The sequence below is a fragment of the Sparus aurata genome, chromosome 16 (assembly GCF_900880675.1).
Source record: "Sparus aurata chromosome 16, fSpaAur1.1, whole genome shotgun sequence".
Classification (NCBI taxonomy): Eukaryota; Metazoa; Chordata; class Actinopteri; order Spariformes; family Sparidae; genus Sparus; species Sparus aurata.
Window position 1 is genome coordinate 27,312,779 of NC_044202.1, and position 15,692 is coordinate 27,328,470.

At 39.5% G+C, this 15,692-nt stretch overlaps 1 protein-coding gene across 3 annotated transcripts in view; it reads left to right on the top strand.

The window, feature by feature from the left end:
- The window catches only part of kif6 (kinesin family member 6), a 116,510-nt gene that overhangs the window by 84,361 nt on the left and 16,457 nt on the right, over positions 1 to 15,692 (top strand). For 2 of the 3 annotated variants that reach the window (XM_030392255.1, XM_030392253.1), the window contains 2 exons: positions 3,981 to 4,083; positions 4,951 to 5,006. The exons of the other annotated variant lie outside the window; for it this stretch is intronic. In XM_030392255.1, coding sequence (XP_030248115.1) covers positions 3,981 to 4,083; positions 4,951 to 5,006 — 159 coding nt within the window. The remainder of the gene's footprint in view (positions 1 to 3,980; positions 4,084 to 4,950; positions 5,007 to 15,692) is intronic. 3 annotated transcript variants of the gene reach the window in all.

Sequence of the window (15,692 nt, forward strand, 5' to 3'; positions counted from 1 at the left end):
ATTTAATGCATTGCACCAGAGTTAGCCTTGGGCTAATTTACATCTGCAGTCCCAGATGCAGATGGGACCCTTTCAAGCATTACATTACTTTAATGTAATGCTTGAAAGTGTGGCAATATACCAGTTTTACAAATGTTGACCTCAAGCAAATGTAACATGGTGATTTTCCTGTAGTTGCTTTGATTGTTAAAGTGTCTTCTTTTTTTTACTGCAGGCAAAGACTTTAAAGCAATTCACTCAGTAGTTATGACCAAACTGGATTTTGTTGGTCATTCACGGTTACAGTTATAAAGTGAAATGCAAGACAATCATCCTCACTAAATTCAAGATTGGAGAGGAATGATGAACTGAGATTTGTGTTAGCTAATTTAATAACAATAATGGATTGGATTTTTAAGGCTCTTTTCTAGACACTCAAAGCACTCTTACAGGGTTCCAGGTTCCATTCATTCACACAAAGTCACACTGGTGGTGGTAAACTACGATAGTAGCCACAGCTTCCCTGGGGCAGACTGATGGAAGCGTGGCTGCCATTCAGCGCCTACGGTCCCTCTGACCCCCACCTGAAACATACAGCAGTCATACACATTCACACGAGGCAAGGTGGGTTAAGTGTTAGCCCAAGGACACAATGACCATGGCACAATTGGCAGGGGCGGGGATCAAACCGCCAATCCTCCGAACATAGGCCAACCCACTCTACCACCTCAGCCACGGTCGCCAATAAACACAGACTATATAATGATGAAGTTACTTTTGCCAACAGTATTGGTATTGTTTATTTATTTATAGTCCATTTTGTTATGAAGAGTCGCTACCCCTTCACATATTCCCAGTCCCTTGTTAGCAGTTACATGTCCACTCTGGTATGCTTGTCCACTTTTCAAACACTTCATGAAAAATTTCTCTCTTTCTGCTCTGTATGTACATAACACACTTCCAATCCCATCAGCTGTTTACCAGCAGGGCACATTTGAAGTTATCTAGAAAGGCACTGCTCTTGGGGAAGCGGAAGCTTTTTGGAGCAGTTCCAGAAGGATCCACAAGGATACTTCACACACTTGGTGTTTCTGATTTCCACATTGTGGAATCTTGGAGCACACCTGGTGTCAAAGAGTTTTTAAGACCACAGTTAATGCTACATTTTAAAACGTTTTTGCAAGAGGCCAAAGTACTTGAAAGAAAAAAATGACACAGCTATTACAGTATACAGTGCACTGCATTATATATCATATGATTCACATCTGGAGTGCCTATTTTCCATGACCCACTTGGAAACTCATAACCAAACTATATGTGCATTAGATCATTGTCCTAATTCAAAACAAATGCACTGCACTTATCCGTTTCTCATGCATGATGGGTCACTGAATGTTGATGTATGTTTTCATTTTAATCTGAGGGCTCTGGCGCTTTAGCCAAAAGCCTCTATGGTTACAAGGAGGGAAATTGTTGTCCCTTGAATATCAAGTGTAAATGTATGATGATGACCTTTCCATGGAAACAGTTCATGCTGATTGAATGGTGCATAATCAACTCTGGTCTTTCCATAATACATAGTTCTGTACTTTTTTTTGGACAACCACTGTCTCTGCAGAGGCGGTCTGCACACACACTCGTCCTTCATAGAATTGGATTACCACTATGCACTCTCTAAATTGCAAACTTGACTACTTGTGCAGCCTAGTAGCCCAATTAAAATCTTGCCATTGACATTTCAGCAAACCAAATGTCATATCAGCATTTCTATAATACGTGTCATATCATGTTCGGATTATGAGCTCATTTTCATTTAAGTAGTGGGTAGGTTATGGTGGTCTACCTAGCAAGATAGCTGCCAGGTCAGGCACCACTGTCAAAACAGTGTTTTAACATATGCAAGCATGAAACCATTGGATATTTTTAATAAGATTTAAAGCTTCAATATATCTTTGGTTGGAGAAACTTAACATAACATTACCAGACATTTATTCTGGCAATGGGTTGAATTGTGAGATTCTTTATATATTGTCGTTTTTCACAGGAACAGATGTGCAGTGTATTCTATTTGTGCTCTTAACATAGTTTTTAAAGGGTAAAAAGTTAGGTAATAGATGAACAAGGTGTTCCTGTTGCATAACGTGCATGATGACCTGCATAACCTTGCAGAAACAAAGGAGGCTTGACAATTACAGGGAGAATTACATGTTAATGTTAAATCTGGTTGTATTTAATGAAACACTGAGGACTTGACCAGGTTCTCCAGATGTTTCTGTGATCTTAGATGATGACTAAGACAATAGGGACTCCTCAGTTAGTCAAATATTACTGTCCCATACAGGAGGCTGTGGTAAGAACACACAATATAGCAGAAATACTGTTATGTGTCAAGCAGACAAGTTGTAACCTTTTCAGCAAACAGTTAACATTGTGTGCGACAGTCTGACAGTTCCTCTTAGAAATTGATGGAAAAGTATGGTCATACTTCACTTTGCTGGTATTACATTTCTTAAATTTGTTGAAACAGTAACAATAGTCACAGCACATTCCTCCACTTTAAAACCCTGTGGTTTGTCAGCGCTTGAAGCATAGAAAGGAAGAATTAGGAATGTTTGCCTAAGGTCCATGTGATCTCTTTACCCCACAGATGATATTAGTACAACATAATATGATGTCATATAACTCTGAGATATGCCTGGAATGTTGAGAAGAGTCGAGTGAAATGCATTTCCTCAAGAAACCTCTCACTGAGGTTGGCTCTTGCAACATATGTCCATGAGATGCCTGCTGGTTTCAATCAAGACTTTCCAAAAATAAAGAAACAAAATTCCTAACTGTCCTACAATTAATCTCATGAGTTACTGTTCTGTGTATCTCTTTGGTTAGAACAGCTTGGTCACAAAAGTCTACCCATTTTAACAAGGCTGGAATTAATTGGAAATCATCGTGAAGCTTTGGGGTTTTCCAGGAAATTCTTGCACAGCATTGGTGGTTACAATTCTATGATAAGATTATGTCATCACAATCCAGTGCAGTCTTGCATAAAGGAAAAAAAAACATTTTGGTTTGCTGGAGACACAGAACTTATTTTACCGTAAATTTGATTTATCAAGTTGAGACAGAGACTTACAGATTGGCAGATGTATCTGCAGTTGTTAAAATGCACAACCAAAAACCCAAGTCACCCAAGGCAATTTTAAATGAAAACAACAACAAACTGATGATGCTGAATTCAACAGTTCTGAATAATTACCTGCCAACATAGTAGACGTAGAATGAAATTTCTATTTCCATTTACTTTCAGTGAGCCATTTCTAAGGCCCTGAAATAGGGCGCTTGAAGGAAACACAACATTATTATTAAATTTCCCATGAAGTCAAAATCAATATTTAAGTTGTTTTTGGGTTTTTTTTCACTGTTGTCTAACTCTAGATCTCATCAGGCCCAACAAAGGCAAAAAAGTCATTCTGTAGGTATTTCAAATGATATTTGTATAGTGAAATTGGATTTCAGCATTTAACCATTAGATCTATATTTCTATAGGAAAAATGCAGGATGATATGTTCAAGTTATGTCGTTTTCTCATAGGTGGCAAGTTACAAAAGTCAGGCAGGGGGCATCCGTTATGTAATGCTGACATGTTATGAATTGCTGTTGATATATATGTTTACGGTTTCTTCAAACAATGAATGAGAGGCTAATTATCCTTCAGTTTTGTAATTAGTAATAAGAGGGAGGTCAACTATACCAGTGGGGCTCTGGCTGGCATCTGGTTGCCAGATTGGATCTGAGTACCTTTGAATGTGGGAACATGCACAGCTCTTGTCTCACTGTTCAGATCTGCAAAGCAGGATCAGAAACATTTTGCCATAGTTAGTAGATTTATGTCAGTAGTATGACAAGAATAGTATCTCATTAGGATGGTAGTTTGTATGGTACATTTGATATAAGAAGTGTTTTCAGCATGGATCTGGTGATATAAACAGTAGCTTCTGTCTCAGGTCCTCAATTGTCTATAGAGAAGCAAGAGGCATTTGAGACCTTTATGAGGGACCATGAGGACCACCTGACCATTGAAGACAACAAGAAGCTACTTAAACAGAGGTTAGTGATTCCTCTGCCATATAAGCAGTACAAGCTGTGTCATATGTGGTATTCATTTTAACCTGATGCCCTAACTGGTATTAGGATGTGAAAAAAAATCAATTACCCATATAGTGGTCGATAGACACAGAATATACAACATTTTTGGGCACTGATCATTCAAATATGGTTATCAAACACTTGTGACAAATGTATGTAATGCAGCGCGATATTTTATAGTTTAACTATAAACTTAACACTACAACAGTAAGCTTCACAGGGAATATAAGAATTATGCCAATACTGACGTATCTTTGATAGATTTCGGCCAATATTATTGGCAAACCAGTATATCAGCTGGGCTGTAGTAGTTTCAAAATTCCTTACAGATAACACACAAACGTGCTATAAATGCTCATACTATGCCTGCAACAACACAACTTCCATATTTGTTGGGCACTAACACCATTGTACCTCATAAAAACTACTGTCAAATGTATTTTTGTACTGAAAATGGATACCACAAGGTCAAATAAAACATATTTTGCCATTTCTGTGGGCATTGGTCCAAAAAATGCTCCATTTTGTCACATTAATTAGAACTTACAGTAGGCCATGTTTCATTTTCACTAAGAAGCAGCTGCAGAGGCTGCTAGGTTTAAAATGTTTTGAATCACAAAATTTGCTTTTGACTAAAATGTTTCTGGGTTACATACCAACAAAATATGGTTTGTAATAGATGTCTTATAGAATGCTTTATTTTAAAATCTTGCAAAACGGAGAAGATCTTTCAGCGCTCACCTTTATCTTTATGTTTACCTAATTCAGTTAATCAAATATCTTAATTGTTGCTGCATTGCCTGTGAACACCTGCATTCTTTTGAACAGGGCAACTGAGGCCAGAAGACTTGGGGAACAACTAAATGAAGCCAGAGAGAGAATCAGTAAGTTGTCTCAACATCTGTGAAACCGTTCTATTCCAACTTCAATTTTCATTATGCTAATGGCAAACGAAAGCTGGGGTGCAAGCCCCAATGAACACTGATATTTCCCCCTTTCTCTGGGTCCGAATAGACACCAGCCTACCTGCCTGGAAATCATTTATGAACACATCACTGTCAGGGATCTGCCTCCCTGGAGTGCAGAAATGTTGTTCAGCACATTCCTGAACATTTCCAGGACCAAGAGGCGTTCTGATTTCCCCCCACCTAGTCTTCCAACCTGTGCTTTTTACTGGCCTGGCCCAGGCTGTTTTATGATGACTCTGTAAGCACACCCATGTGTTCTTCTGGGCAATGTCCCAGACAAGTAGCCTGAATATGCCAAAATGAGGCCTGGCATAAACCATAGCCTCAGTCAACACTGAGTGATGTTGAAGTTTACCTAAAAGAAATCCACTGGGCTTTGGTCCAGAGTGTCTCTGTACATACTACATACGTATGTGTCAGGGCTTTGACACCATAGATAGTACAGCATTGATAGAAAGAGTGCTGAAGTAGAAGTAATGTTATTTTAATGAAATTTGACTTACTTTGTAAAACTAAATGACTAGGTTAGTTGATTTGCAAATGTTCCTACATACATATGTTTATACATTTTTACATTTGTAAAAGGGGTACATGGGGTAAAATAAGGAAAAATGCTACATGATGATAATTTTGTTTAATAGGACTTACAGTAACATAAAATACACCTTTAGGCTAAAAGATAAAAGTGAAGTGCACACAGGGATCACAACAATATAAACTATTACAGTGGCTGCAGCTTAGTCTTTGCACACTCAACGTAGATGTTATTGACATTCTCCTCTGGTGATAGAGCTACTGTCAATTAGTTTGTTGGTATACTGACACGTCTGGACAGCATTCTGTGAGTATTCCCAGTGCAAACTCCACCACAATCTTTACTAGCTAAAATTTCTTTGCCCATTCTTTCCCAGTGCATAGTATAACCAGTCATTAAGGTCTCTTGTTCCACTGTGTTCGTCAAATACATTTTGAGCATTTGGAGTTAATTAAAGCTAGGGTCTACAATCCTGGAGAGCTAGCAAGAGAGCTAGCAAGATTTGAAAGTGGCACCTCCTCTAAGTTCCACCCCCCCCCTCCATCCGGTCAGTGCTCCGTCCAAAGCCACGCCATTTCGCATACCATTGAAATTGATATGCTTGCCTCACACCAGTGCCTGGCATCATCGCTGCCTTAGATCATGCTTGGTGGTACCCTTTTGTCACTATTCAGCCTGTGAGGTGTTGACACAGTCATGTAATACATTACACAGAAATCAGCTCTGACATCGTGTAGAATGTTTTTCTTTTCAAATGTGTTCTGCAGACATCATCATTGTGGGTGTCATATGGAGAAACCGGATTTTAAAAATGAATGTAATTTTTCAACATTTGGATTCTTAAACTGATTGAAATTTGGAATGACTCCCAAAACCCATCTTAATGCTGTCAGATATTTGTACATTGTAAGACACACGGAGCTACATTTTTCCTAGATGAGAGACAGTGTTTTTAGTGGCTCGTGGTTGCCTCTCCTGGATGGAAAGTAGTACCATAATATTTAACTGTGTGTTTCCTTGCCATCTTGGAAGTCCTGCTTGGAAATTTTACAGTACCTGTGTCCCATGGTAATGTAGAACATGGAAACATTTTGCATAATATAGACAAAAGCTTTGTGCCGCTTCTCCTGATGGATGTACCCAGCGTGAGGGTCAGTAGTAGGAGAGGAAAGCAGAGGCAGTAGCCCATGGAGACATCCGTGTCTAAACATTTCCCTGGTTTACAGTATTGTTCTTGGCCACAGCATATGGCTCTGGAATCCAATCCCACCGGAGGAGCATACGTTCCAAGCCTTTAGGTCCAAAAAGTGCGAGGATCTACAGTATGTATATTTATTCAGCGACACACATCCTCTACAGCATGAGAGGTGCAGGAGAGCTGGAAATGAGCAGCATCTCTTGATTTCTCTGCCACATGTGATGGGTCATCTGGTAACTACTGTGGTAGCCCACTTTTATCCTCCACTTACTTTTGCTGAAATTACCCACAAACTAGAGGATATTGGGATGGAATTCAAGGAAAGTCTGTTGGAGTCTAAAATGTGTTTAATTGTCAAAAAGATAGTTCCGGAGCACTTGTAAGGTAATGTACATAGCTGTTGCTATGATTTACTTGTAGTGTTATTAACTGCCCATTAGTCTATCTTAAGTCCAGGCAACACTGTTATGAATATGGAGCCAGAATGGTGACTTTAAAATTTGGCATCCAAAAAAAAATTGGCATTGAAAACAAAACCAGTACTGAAAAAAGAAACATTGTCATTGAAACATTTGTATTGAAAACAGTTGTATTGGCATTGAAATAAGTATTGGCACTGAAAAAAGAAAGTAATTCAAATAATTCAAATCCGAAAATCTTATCATTTTATTTTATTGGGATTTTTTTGTATTTTTCAATGACAATCTTCAGATTTTTTCTTCATGTCACTTTTTTTCAGTGACAGATTTTTTTTACAATGTCAGTTTTTTTTCAGTGTCACTGATTTTCAGTTTCAACTTTCTGTCACTGTTTTGGCGTCGAGAGGGAGGGGCCTGAGGGGAGGGGCAAGTAGAGCGTGGTTTGCATATCATTTGCAAACCACTGGGCAACACAGAGTCCAACTACCTCGCAGACTTTTCTTCAAGCTCTCTCCTGATGTGTCCAAGTCTCTGTGTATCTGGTTCTGTCCCGCAGCTCCCGAGCTCCGGTCTCTATATGCGTATGGAGTGTGGTAGTAGTACCGGGGCGCCGAGCACGGAGCATTAGCCACAGTTAGCACAACAGTAGAACAGCCTGTTGCTCCGAGCCGGGGCTGCAGCGCCGACAGCAGCGCTCTGGTCTTCTCTCCGAGCTCTGTGTCACCGCACTGCTACTGGAGACTGGAGCTCCTGAGCACTGGTCTCTATATGCGTATGGAGTGCGGTAGTAGTATGGAGCTCACGAGCATAAGCCCCAGCTGTGTCGCTCCGAGCCGGGGCTGCCTCGCCGACAGCAGCGCTCCGTCTGCTCCCCGAGCAGATTTTCGCATTTGAATTATTTGAATTACTTTATTTTTTCAGTGCCAATACTTGTTTCAATGCCAATACAACTGTTTTCAATACAAATGTTTCAATGACAATGTTTCTTTTTTCAGTACTGGTTTTGTTTTCAATGCCAATTTTTTTTTGGGATGCCAAACTTTAAAGTCACCATTCTGGCTCCATAGATGAACAGTTGTCCAAAAAAAAACACAGACTTCTACATCCAGTTCTCAGGTAAAACTCTTTCATATGTGTCCATTTTTAAATGTAACATAGCAAGGAGGTTATGTTTCTATCCTCATCAGTTTGTTTGTTGTTTGGTCAGCAGGATTTTTTATCACTTTCTTTAACGTCATAACACATGTTAAGACATTTGCTTCGTTGTTGACATTTTCATGAATAATGCATGGATCTTGATAAAAAAAAATAAGGAGTCCTTAGGTAACTGGTATGTATTAGTGAGTTCAAATGGGGACTATTAGACCCAAGTGGAGGTATGCACTTTAAATCGTTCATTCTAAAGGCAGGAACACACCAGCCCAACCGTTGGACGTCTGAAGCGTTTGGAGAGACTCGGACGAGGTCGGGAACATATATGTTTGGTGTGTTCGGCTCTGTCGGAAGCTTTCGGAGCCGCGCGGACGTTGTCGGATCCGACTGAGCATGCGAAGTCTGAGGAGGAGGGCCGTCGGACGTCTGAGCCATTGGATCCTCCGATTGGTTGTGTGCCAGCTGAATGGCCATTCTGATTGGCGGTGTGCTAGCGAATCACCGCGGTGTGTGGGAGGGACGGAATACTGTGTGCGCTTTGTTTTTCTATGCACTCCGTTCCGTCATTCCCCGTTTTCATGTTTTGCAGTACTGGCACCAGACTAGTTGTTACGTCCGTTCAGGACGAATTAATTTGTGTAAGTTTGGTAATGCCTCGCTGCATGTTTAGTATGCAGCTGTTTTTTATCGGAAATAGTTAAGTTTCGTTTTGATCGAAAGTCAAAAGAGTTGCATGCATAAGGTTCTCGTTTACAACTCACAACACAAGCGCCACCCGCTTATTGCATCTCGCGCAAGCGCAGAATGTACACGCTACTGTGGCGTAGGCAGCACGTCGAAGCGGTGTGTTCAATGCAACTTTTCTGCCGAACGGGTCAGACAAGAGGCAACGGAGTGGTCGGAGAGTGGTCGGATAAGGCAGTTGGACGTCTGGGCGGTGTGTGGGGGCCTTAATTGTCGACTTTTTTCGACATTTTCAAATTACTTTGTGCAGTGGCTGAATCATGCATTCATTCTTCACCCTTGAATATCCACCCAGGCTGATATTCAAGGATCATACATACTACCCAGGCTCTCCCAGTGAGAGTCTGGATAGTATGTGTGATCCTTGAATTTTGAGCTCACTGTGGCGTTTGTGCGGAATATCACTTTTAACATCCAGGCCACAAAAATCACCAAATATTTATTGAGGCTTGTAGCTTGAAACCAGTCTTCTAAGACCACGGCATGTCTCCTTACAATGTGGGGGGGAAACCTGCATGGTTTGGAAGAGGTTGTAGTGTTGAGCCCACAGCCTTGTCCTGGAGGGACTATAGGAGCAATCAAGTGTAATATCGTAGTGCAGTAAGTACACTGCACACCACTGTCGCTTGGCACGTATTCAAATTAATCTTTTATGGATTTTTTTCATGTTATTGAAGGTCAGAAATAATGTTGAAATTGCAAGCAGTTTTTCAACAGGATGTCCTGACCAAGTTGTCTGTAAAGTTAGACTCTTCAGTCATCACTGAGACACGTATAATTTTAGTAATTTGGTAGTATACTAATAGTATACTAATGACTTAATTTTCACGCCATACAACTTGATAAAAAAAAAGTTTGGATGCTGTGTAAAACACAAATAAAACAGAATGATGTTTTACCTCATCAACATCTTTGATTTTTGTGAATAAATGTTTATTTTGAATTTTATGCTGGCAACAAAAAAATCTAGGACAAGGGCATAGGTAAACAAGATAATATCATGATTGGGTTTTATAGGTGTATCCTCGAAATGCTCAGCAATTCACAAGAAAGGATGGGGGGAGGTTCATCACTTGTGGAACACATGACTGTATAAAGAAGTGGTCTCTAACCTTTTTTGCACCACGGACCAGTTTCATGTACGACAAATTTTGGCGGACTGGGGGGGGGGGGGGGCACGTGTGATTCCGCGATAATAAAATTATAGCAGTTGTCCACTCACCGTTCACGCAGCTGCAGTTCAGCCACTTTAACAGCCAACTGCAATACAGTTGTCCATCTCCCTCTTCTTCCGTCTCATCTTTGGGCCTTTTCCTTTTTTCTTTGCAAAGAAGCTCTCCGAAGATGTTTGTTTTCCACTAATCTCAGCTAGCTTGATTTTTTAGGGGTGGTGAGAATACCAGCGTTAGTGTTCACTCTTTCTACCGCGCCGGACACGTAGCCTCCATCTGCGGCAGCGGTGTAGCTATTTAATGCAGCAGTGTTCACGAAGCACAAAGCACGCACGAGTCCAACTCTTCTCCCAACACTAGAGGGGATAGCAGGGGGAGACGTGGGCAAAGTGTTCGTGGAACAACAAAAAAGGTTTTGTGGTGTAGTAATAGTTCTAGTTTATGACTGTTGGCTTACAATTTACTTTTTCCCTGTTCATTTGATGTATGGACAACATAACAAATGGATGGAGGGGATGAATCTGATGAAATAGGTTCAACTCTCTTTCAAAATATCAGGTATTTCATGGAAATTACATAATCCAATATGGCCACCGCCATATGATGTCATAATATGCAAATTAGATGGGAACATTTACTCCCTAGATAAACTTTAGGTCATTCTCAATATTTGTCTCATTTACACTTTGTCTCTATCTCAAACCATTTTCAAGCCAGAGCCTTCTGAAATTTAGATGTCAAAATCTAGTATTTTTAAAAATAAAACCCGGCGCCTGGAGTTATTTTTAATTGCCTCAAGGCAGAGCCTGCATCATTACAAAATCCTAAACCCACCACCATGTATGTTTTGTAGTTCCTGTAGTTTTTCTACCCTATCAACATGGCAAACTGATAGCGTAAATATTTCCTTATGCATTTATACATGCAAGAAGGAGATTATACGTCAATTAGTTGAGGCTCATGTCGAGAAAGCTGCGTCTGTTAGAAGACTTGGGCTGGCCACAGTTTAAAGCCATAGAGTGCCTCCGTTCATTTACATTCTCAGCTAGCCTAGCTGCTGACATTGTATGAAAACACATGGCTTTTTGTTCCCAAATCATGGTTCTTACTCTTCAGGCATTAGGAAAAACTGTGTCATCATGGCCACAATATGTGCCATTTGTAACATTTCACATCATCCATTCACGTCTCTACTGTCTACTGGGTTTGTGAAGAGTTTTGAAATATGGGCTGGTCTGCGTAAAGCATGAGCAAACTGTTTGAAAGCTTTTTTTTTAGTGGAATGCAGAGAGCTGATGTAAAACTCAACCTGAAGTCTACCATAACAATATTATACTTGATTATTCTACAAACTTGATAAGCGACTCAGCTTTACTCTTAGCAGAAACAGATGTTTGTCTAAAATGTTTTCAGTGTCTTCATCTTCTCGTAGACTAGGCTCTAGTCCAGCGGTCCTCAATAGGCAGCCCCCAGGCCGCATCCGGCCCACAGGCCTCCTGTTTGTGGCCCCCGAACTGTTATTCCTTCACCATGTGTTTTGGTTGGGTCAGCACGTGTATACCTGGACTTGTCTCCATGCCAACGATCCACACAGACAGCTGGGTCACTCACTGCTGCGAGCGCAATTTTTAACTTTCACTTTCGTTTTCGGAGCAGTGCGCGTATTCACATTTTGCTGGTTGTAAGAGATTGAAAATGGCGTGCTCCAAATAAACTGCTAAAAAAAAGGAGACAGTGAAAACCAGCAACTCAAAGTAGTAAGGACTTTAAATTTACATTCATTCTCCCTCCAACCAGGACAAGATCCACATATCTCAAACAGCAGCGATAATGATGAGGTAGCCAATAGAAGTTTAACAAGTTCTAACACCCTTTCACTCACGGTGCCAACATTTTTATCATCCTTGTTAAAACTCAACACCATTCAACCACAGAACAAACAGCGTGAATTAACCCACAACCATATTACATAACATCTTATTCACAAACACATTCACTAACCATAATTACACCAACACCAACAGAATACCCAAGAGTCATTGCGCCACAGTCCACAAGGGGCGTTACAATATGCCAGGAGAAGCTGTGATGAAGATTTCCAATTTGAAACGGCATTATGAGACGAAGCATAGGAATTTTGAAGAGACATTTCCTCAAAATTCAGAGGTAAGCACAACACAAATAAATGCACTGAAATCGTCATATCAAGCTGCAACAACAAAAAACAACAGAGTGCTCACTTAAGAGTGGTGTGCATTTTGGGTAAGCACAAGAAGCCGTTCTCAGATGCAGAAATAATAAAATAATGCATGACTGAAGTGATGGACACAATGTTTGAAGGCAAACAAAAAGAGGAAATATTCAACTATGTATTTTAATTTATTATAAAATGGAAATGACATTTTATTTTAGTTTGTATTTTTCTTGTTGTTTTGAATGAAAAGGATATTTTATTATGAATATTACAGTATTATTGCATGTGGCCTGACTGACCTCAGAACATGGATCTTTGAGTCATTGAAAAAAATCTTTGTGGCCCTTTAAGATTTGTATTTGAGTACCCCTGCTCTAATCCAACTGTTTAATGGCACTATTATAGGTGTTGCATAAAGGTAGTTTCTCGCACCCTATTTTCTTTCAAAATGATAATTCATCTGGATTTCTCGTTCTTGGAGCTTGGATGGCCCTTAGATTAGCGACAGGATCATATCACAAAAAGAGCTGCAGCACAGCACCATCTACAGTATATAAGACCTGGGGGACTGTAATGGAAACTTGCCACAATCTCTTTTATTTTTTGGTCTGCCTTGTAACTATTCTGGTCATTCAGTCACTGTCACCATCTTTGGTCTTGCCGTGTACTTATCCCCTTTTGTTGTTTTGTAGTAAATGTATCCCTGAATTGTCCAATACACATTTTAGCCCATTTATTTTTCAGCTTTGCTTTAGCCCTAAAGCATTGCATCACAAATTCTGTATCTTGCATAGGGCAATTAACTGCTTCAATTAGGGGAAGAAAGACAGTGGAAACAGGAGAAAAAACACAAATTACTTATCCATATGTCAGCAGGATTGCTGCTACAAGAGAGGCAGGGAGTCACAAACCCTCCCTCATGTTGCTTCCAGACTGACTGTAGTCACAAGATTTAATTCTGAGGACTATGAAAGTGTGTAACTCAGCAGTCTGTCTTGTCCTAAGTCAATCATCTTCTTGGTCTAATGAAAAACACCATTGAGTTGCATTGTTGGAATTTTAGGATCCAGAGTGTTTGAAGCTTGAACCAAAAGTAAGAATACCTTGACTCCTCGTGTGTAGATTTAGACCATTCCTTTTTTTATTTGTCTTTTGTCAGTCTTAAAGTACTACTTGAGTTTATAGTAGACACACATATCTTGACTCAACAACATTGAAAAACATGCCAGTGCTGCTACGTCATACCAAGACAATTAAGACTGTTGTTGCTTTTCACAATAGTTCTTGTGTAGAGGTGGAGCTGGTTAACCTGACTGCCAGATGGATTGTTACACAGAACAAACTGGGAAGTAGTCTTTGGAAACTGTTTGGAAAAGGGCAGGCACTATCAAAAAAAATACTTGGTCGGTGATTGGATGAACGAACTGTCTATCACCATCTATCAGGGGCAGCATTTAGATCAAATCAACAGGAGAGTGCTACCACAAGTGAGGTCAATTGGAACAATCAAACTCTTGTTGAAACCAGTCGAGAGAAAAACATCTTTTACATGAAGAAAAGCCTTCAGTGCCATTCTTCTTTTCCCTTCTTCATTGAAGAATATGCTCCACTTCTGATATAACTGATGCTTCATCACTAACAATAACCTCTTGAGGAGCCATCATTGCTGTTGTGAAATAAACAGTCATTTCTCTTGCCCTGTCATCACATCTAAACCACGCCCCTAGCTGCAAGTAGTTCCTTAGAGTAGGCTAATTGGTGCAAACAACTGTGCTTCAGCCAAAAGTGCATCTCTGAGGGAGTCATATCAGGATTGTTAATTGTATGAGTTGATGTTTAGGTTTTTTGATGCACTATTGGGTGAGACATACTATATAAAATCTTTTTTGAACAAGTGGATTGGATGAATTGGACAAATAGATGTTGGACAGTCCTGCTACATAGTCATTATCAGGAACATATATTCAGGAAAAAAAGAAGAAAGACGAGGACAGCACTCCCATTTGACAACCCAGCTAGCAATTTATTGTTCCAAAAATGTTCTGAGAATGTTACCGAGAATGTTCTCGTAATGTTTTCAGCGGGAAGTTTTTGTTAAGTTCCCAGAATGTTCGAGGGTAACGTTTTCTAAAAACATTCCAAAAACATTTTATGATAACCTCCTTAAAATGTTTAGTGACAACATTGCTTGAACGTTATGCCCTAATGTTCTTGAAAACGTTCTCAGCGGGAAGTTTTCATTAAGTTCCCAGAATGTTCAAAGGGTACTTTCTCTAAAAACATTCCAAAAATGTTTTGTGATAACCTCCTTAAAATGTTCAGTGACAACATTACTTGAACGTTAGGCCCTAATGTTCTTGAAAACGTTCTCAGCGGGAAGTTTTCTTTAAGTTCCCAGCATGTTCGAGGATGACGTTCTCTAAAAACATTACAAATATGTTTAGTGATAACCTTAAAATGTTTACTAAAAGCCCTGTTAGAACATTATGCCCAAATGTTCTTAAAACATTTTTAGATGAAAGTTTTTTAATGTTCCTGGAAAGATACTATTTTAGAGTTGAAAAAAATCTATAAATGTTTTGCAGTAACTTTTCATTCAAATATTTAAACATTAAAACATTATGACAACATTCCTACTTCATCTTAAGACAAAAATGTCCTTACTAGGATCACTGATAATTTCCTTAACTATTTTGATTGGACTATTAACACATGTAAAAGTTTGATAACATCAATATTCAAAATATCAATATTCTTTCAACAGAGTTATTCATTTATATTCTTTTAGTTAAAACAAGGGTTAGGGTTACGTTTTTTCAATTGCACTTTCCCCAATAGACATTCTGCTAGAACCAAAAAGACAAAAAAATCCACAAAAACTGGCAAATCCCCCAGACATGTGCACTTTAAACCTAAACTTTAAACTTAACTTTTTGGCAACAACAATAATGTAAAACGTACTGTAAAACACTTGTGTTGATCTGACATTGTTATCCTCCTGAATTTATCTCTAACTTTGTCACCCAGATTGTCCATACTGGCATTTTACATGCATATTACATGTCTTTCAATCCCAGGAGAGGGATCCGACTCTCTTGATCTTCCTGAGGTTTCCTCCATTGCTCACCCTGTAGGAAATCCGTCCCATGTAGCCTGTGCTATAGAATACATATTAAAAAACTCCTTTG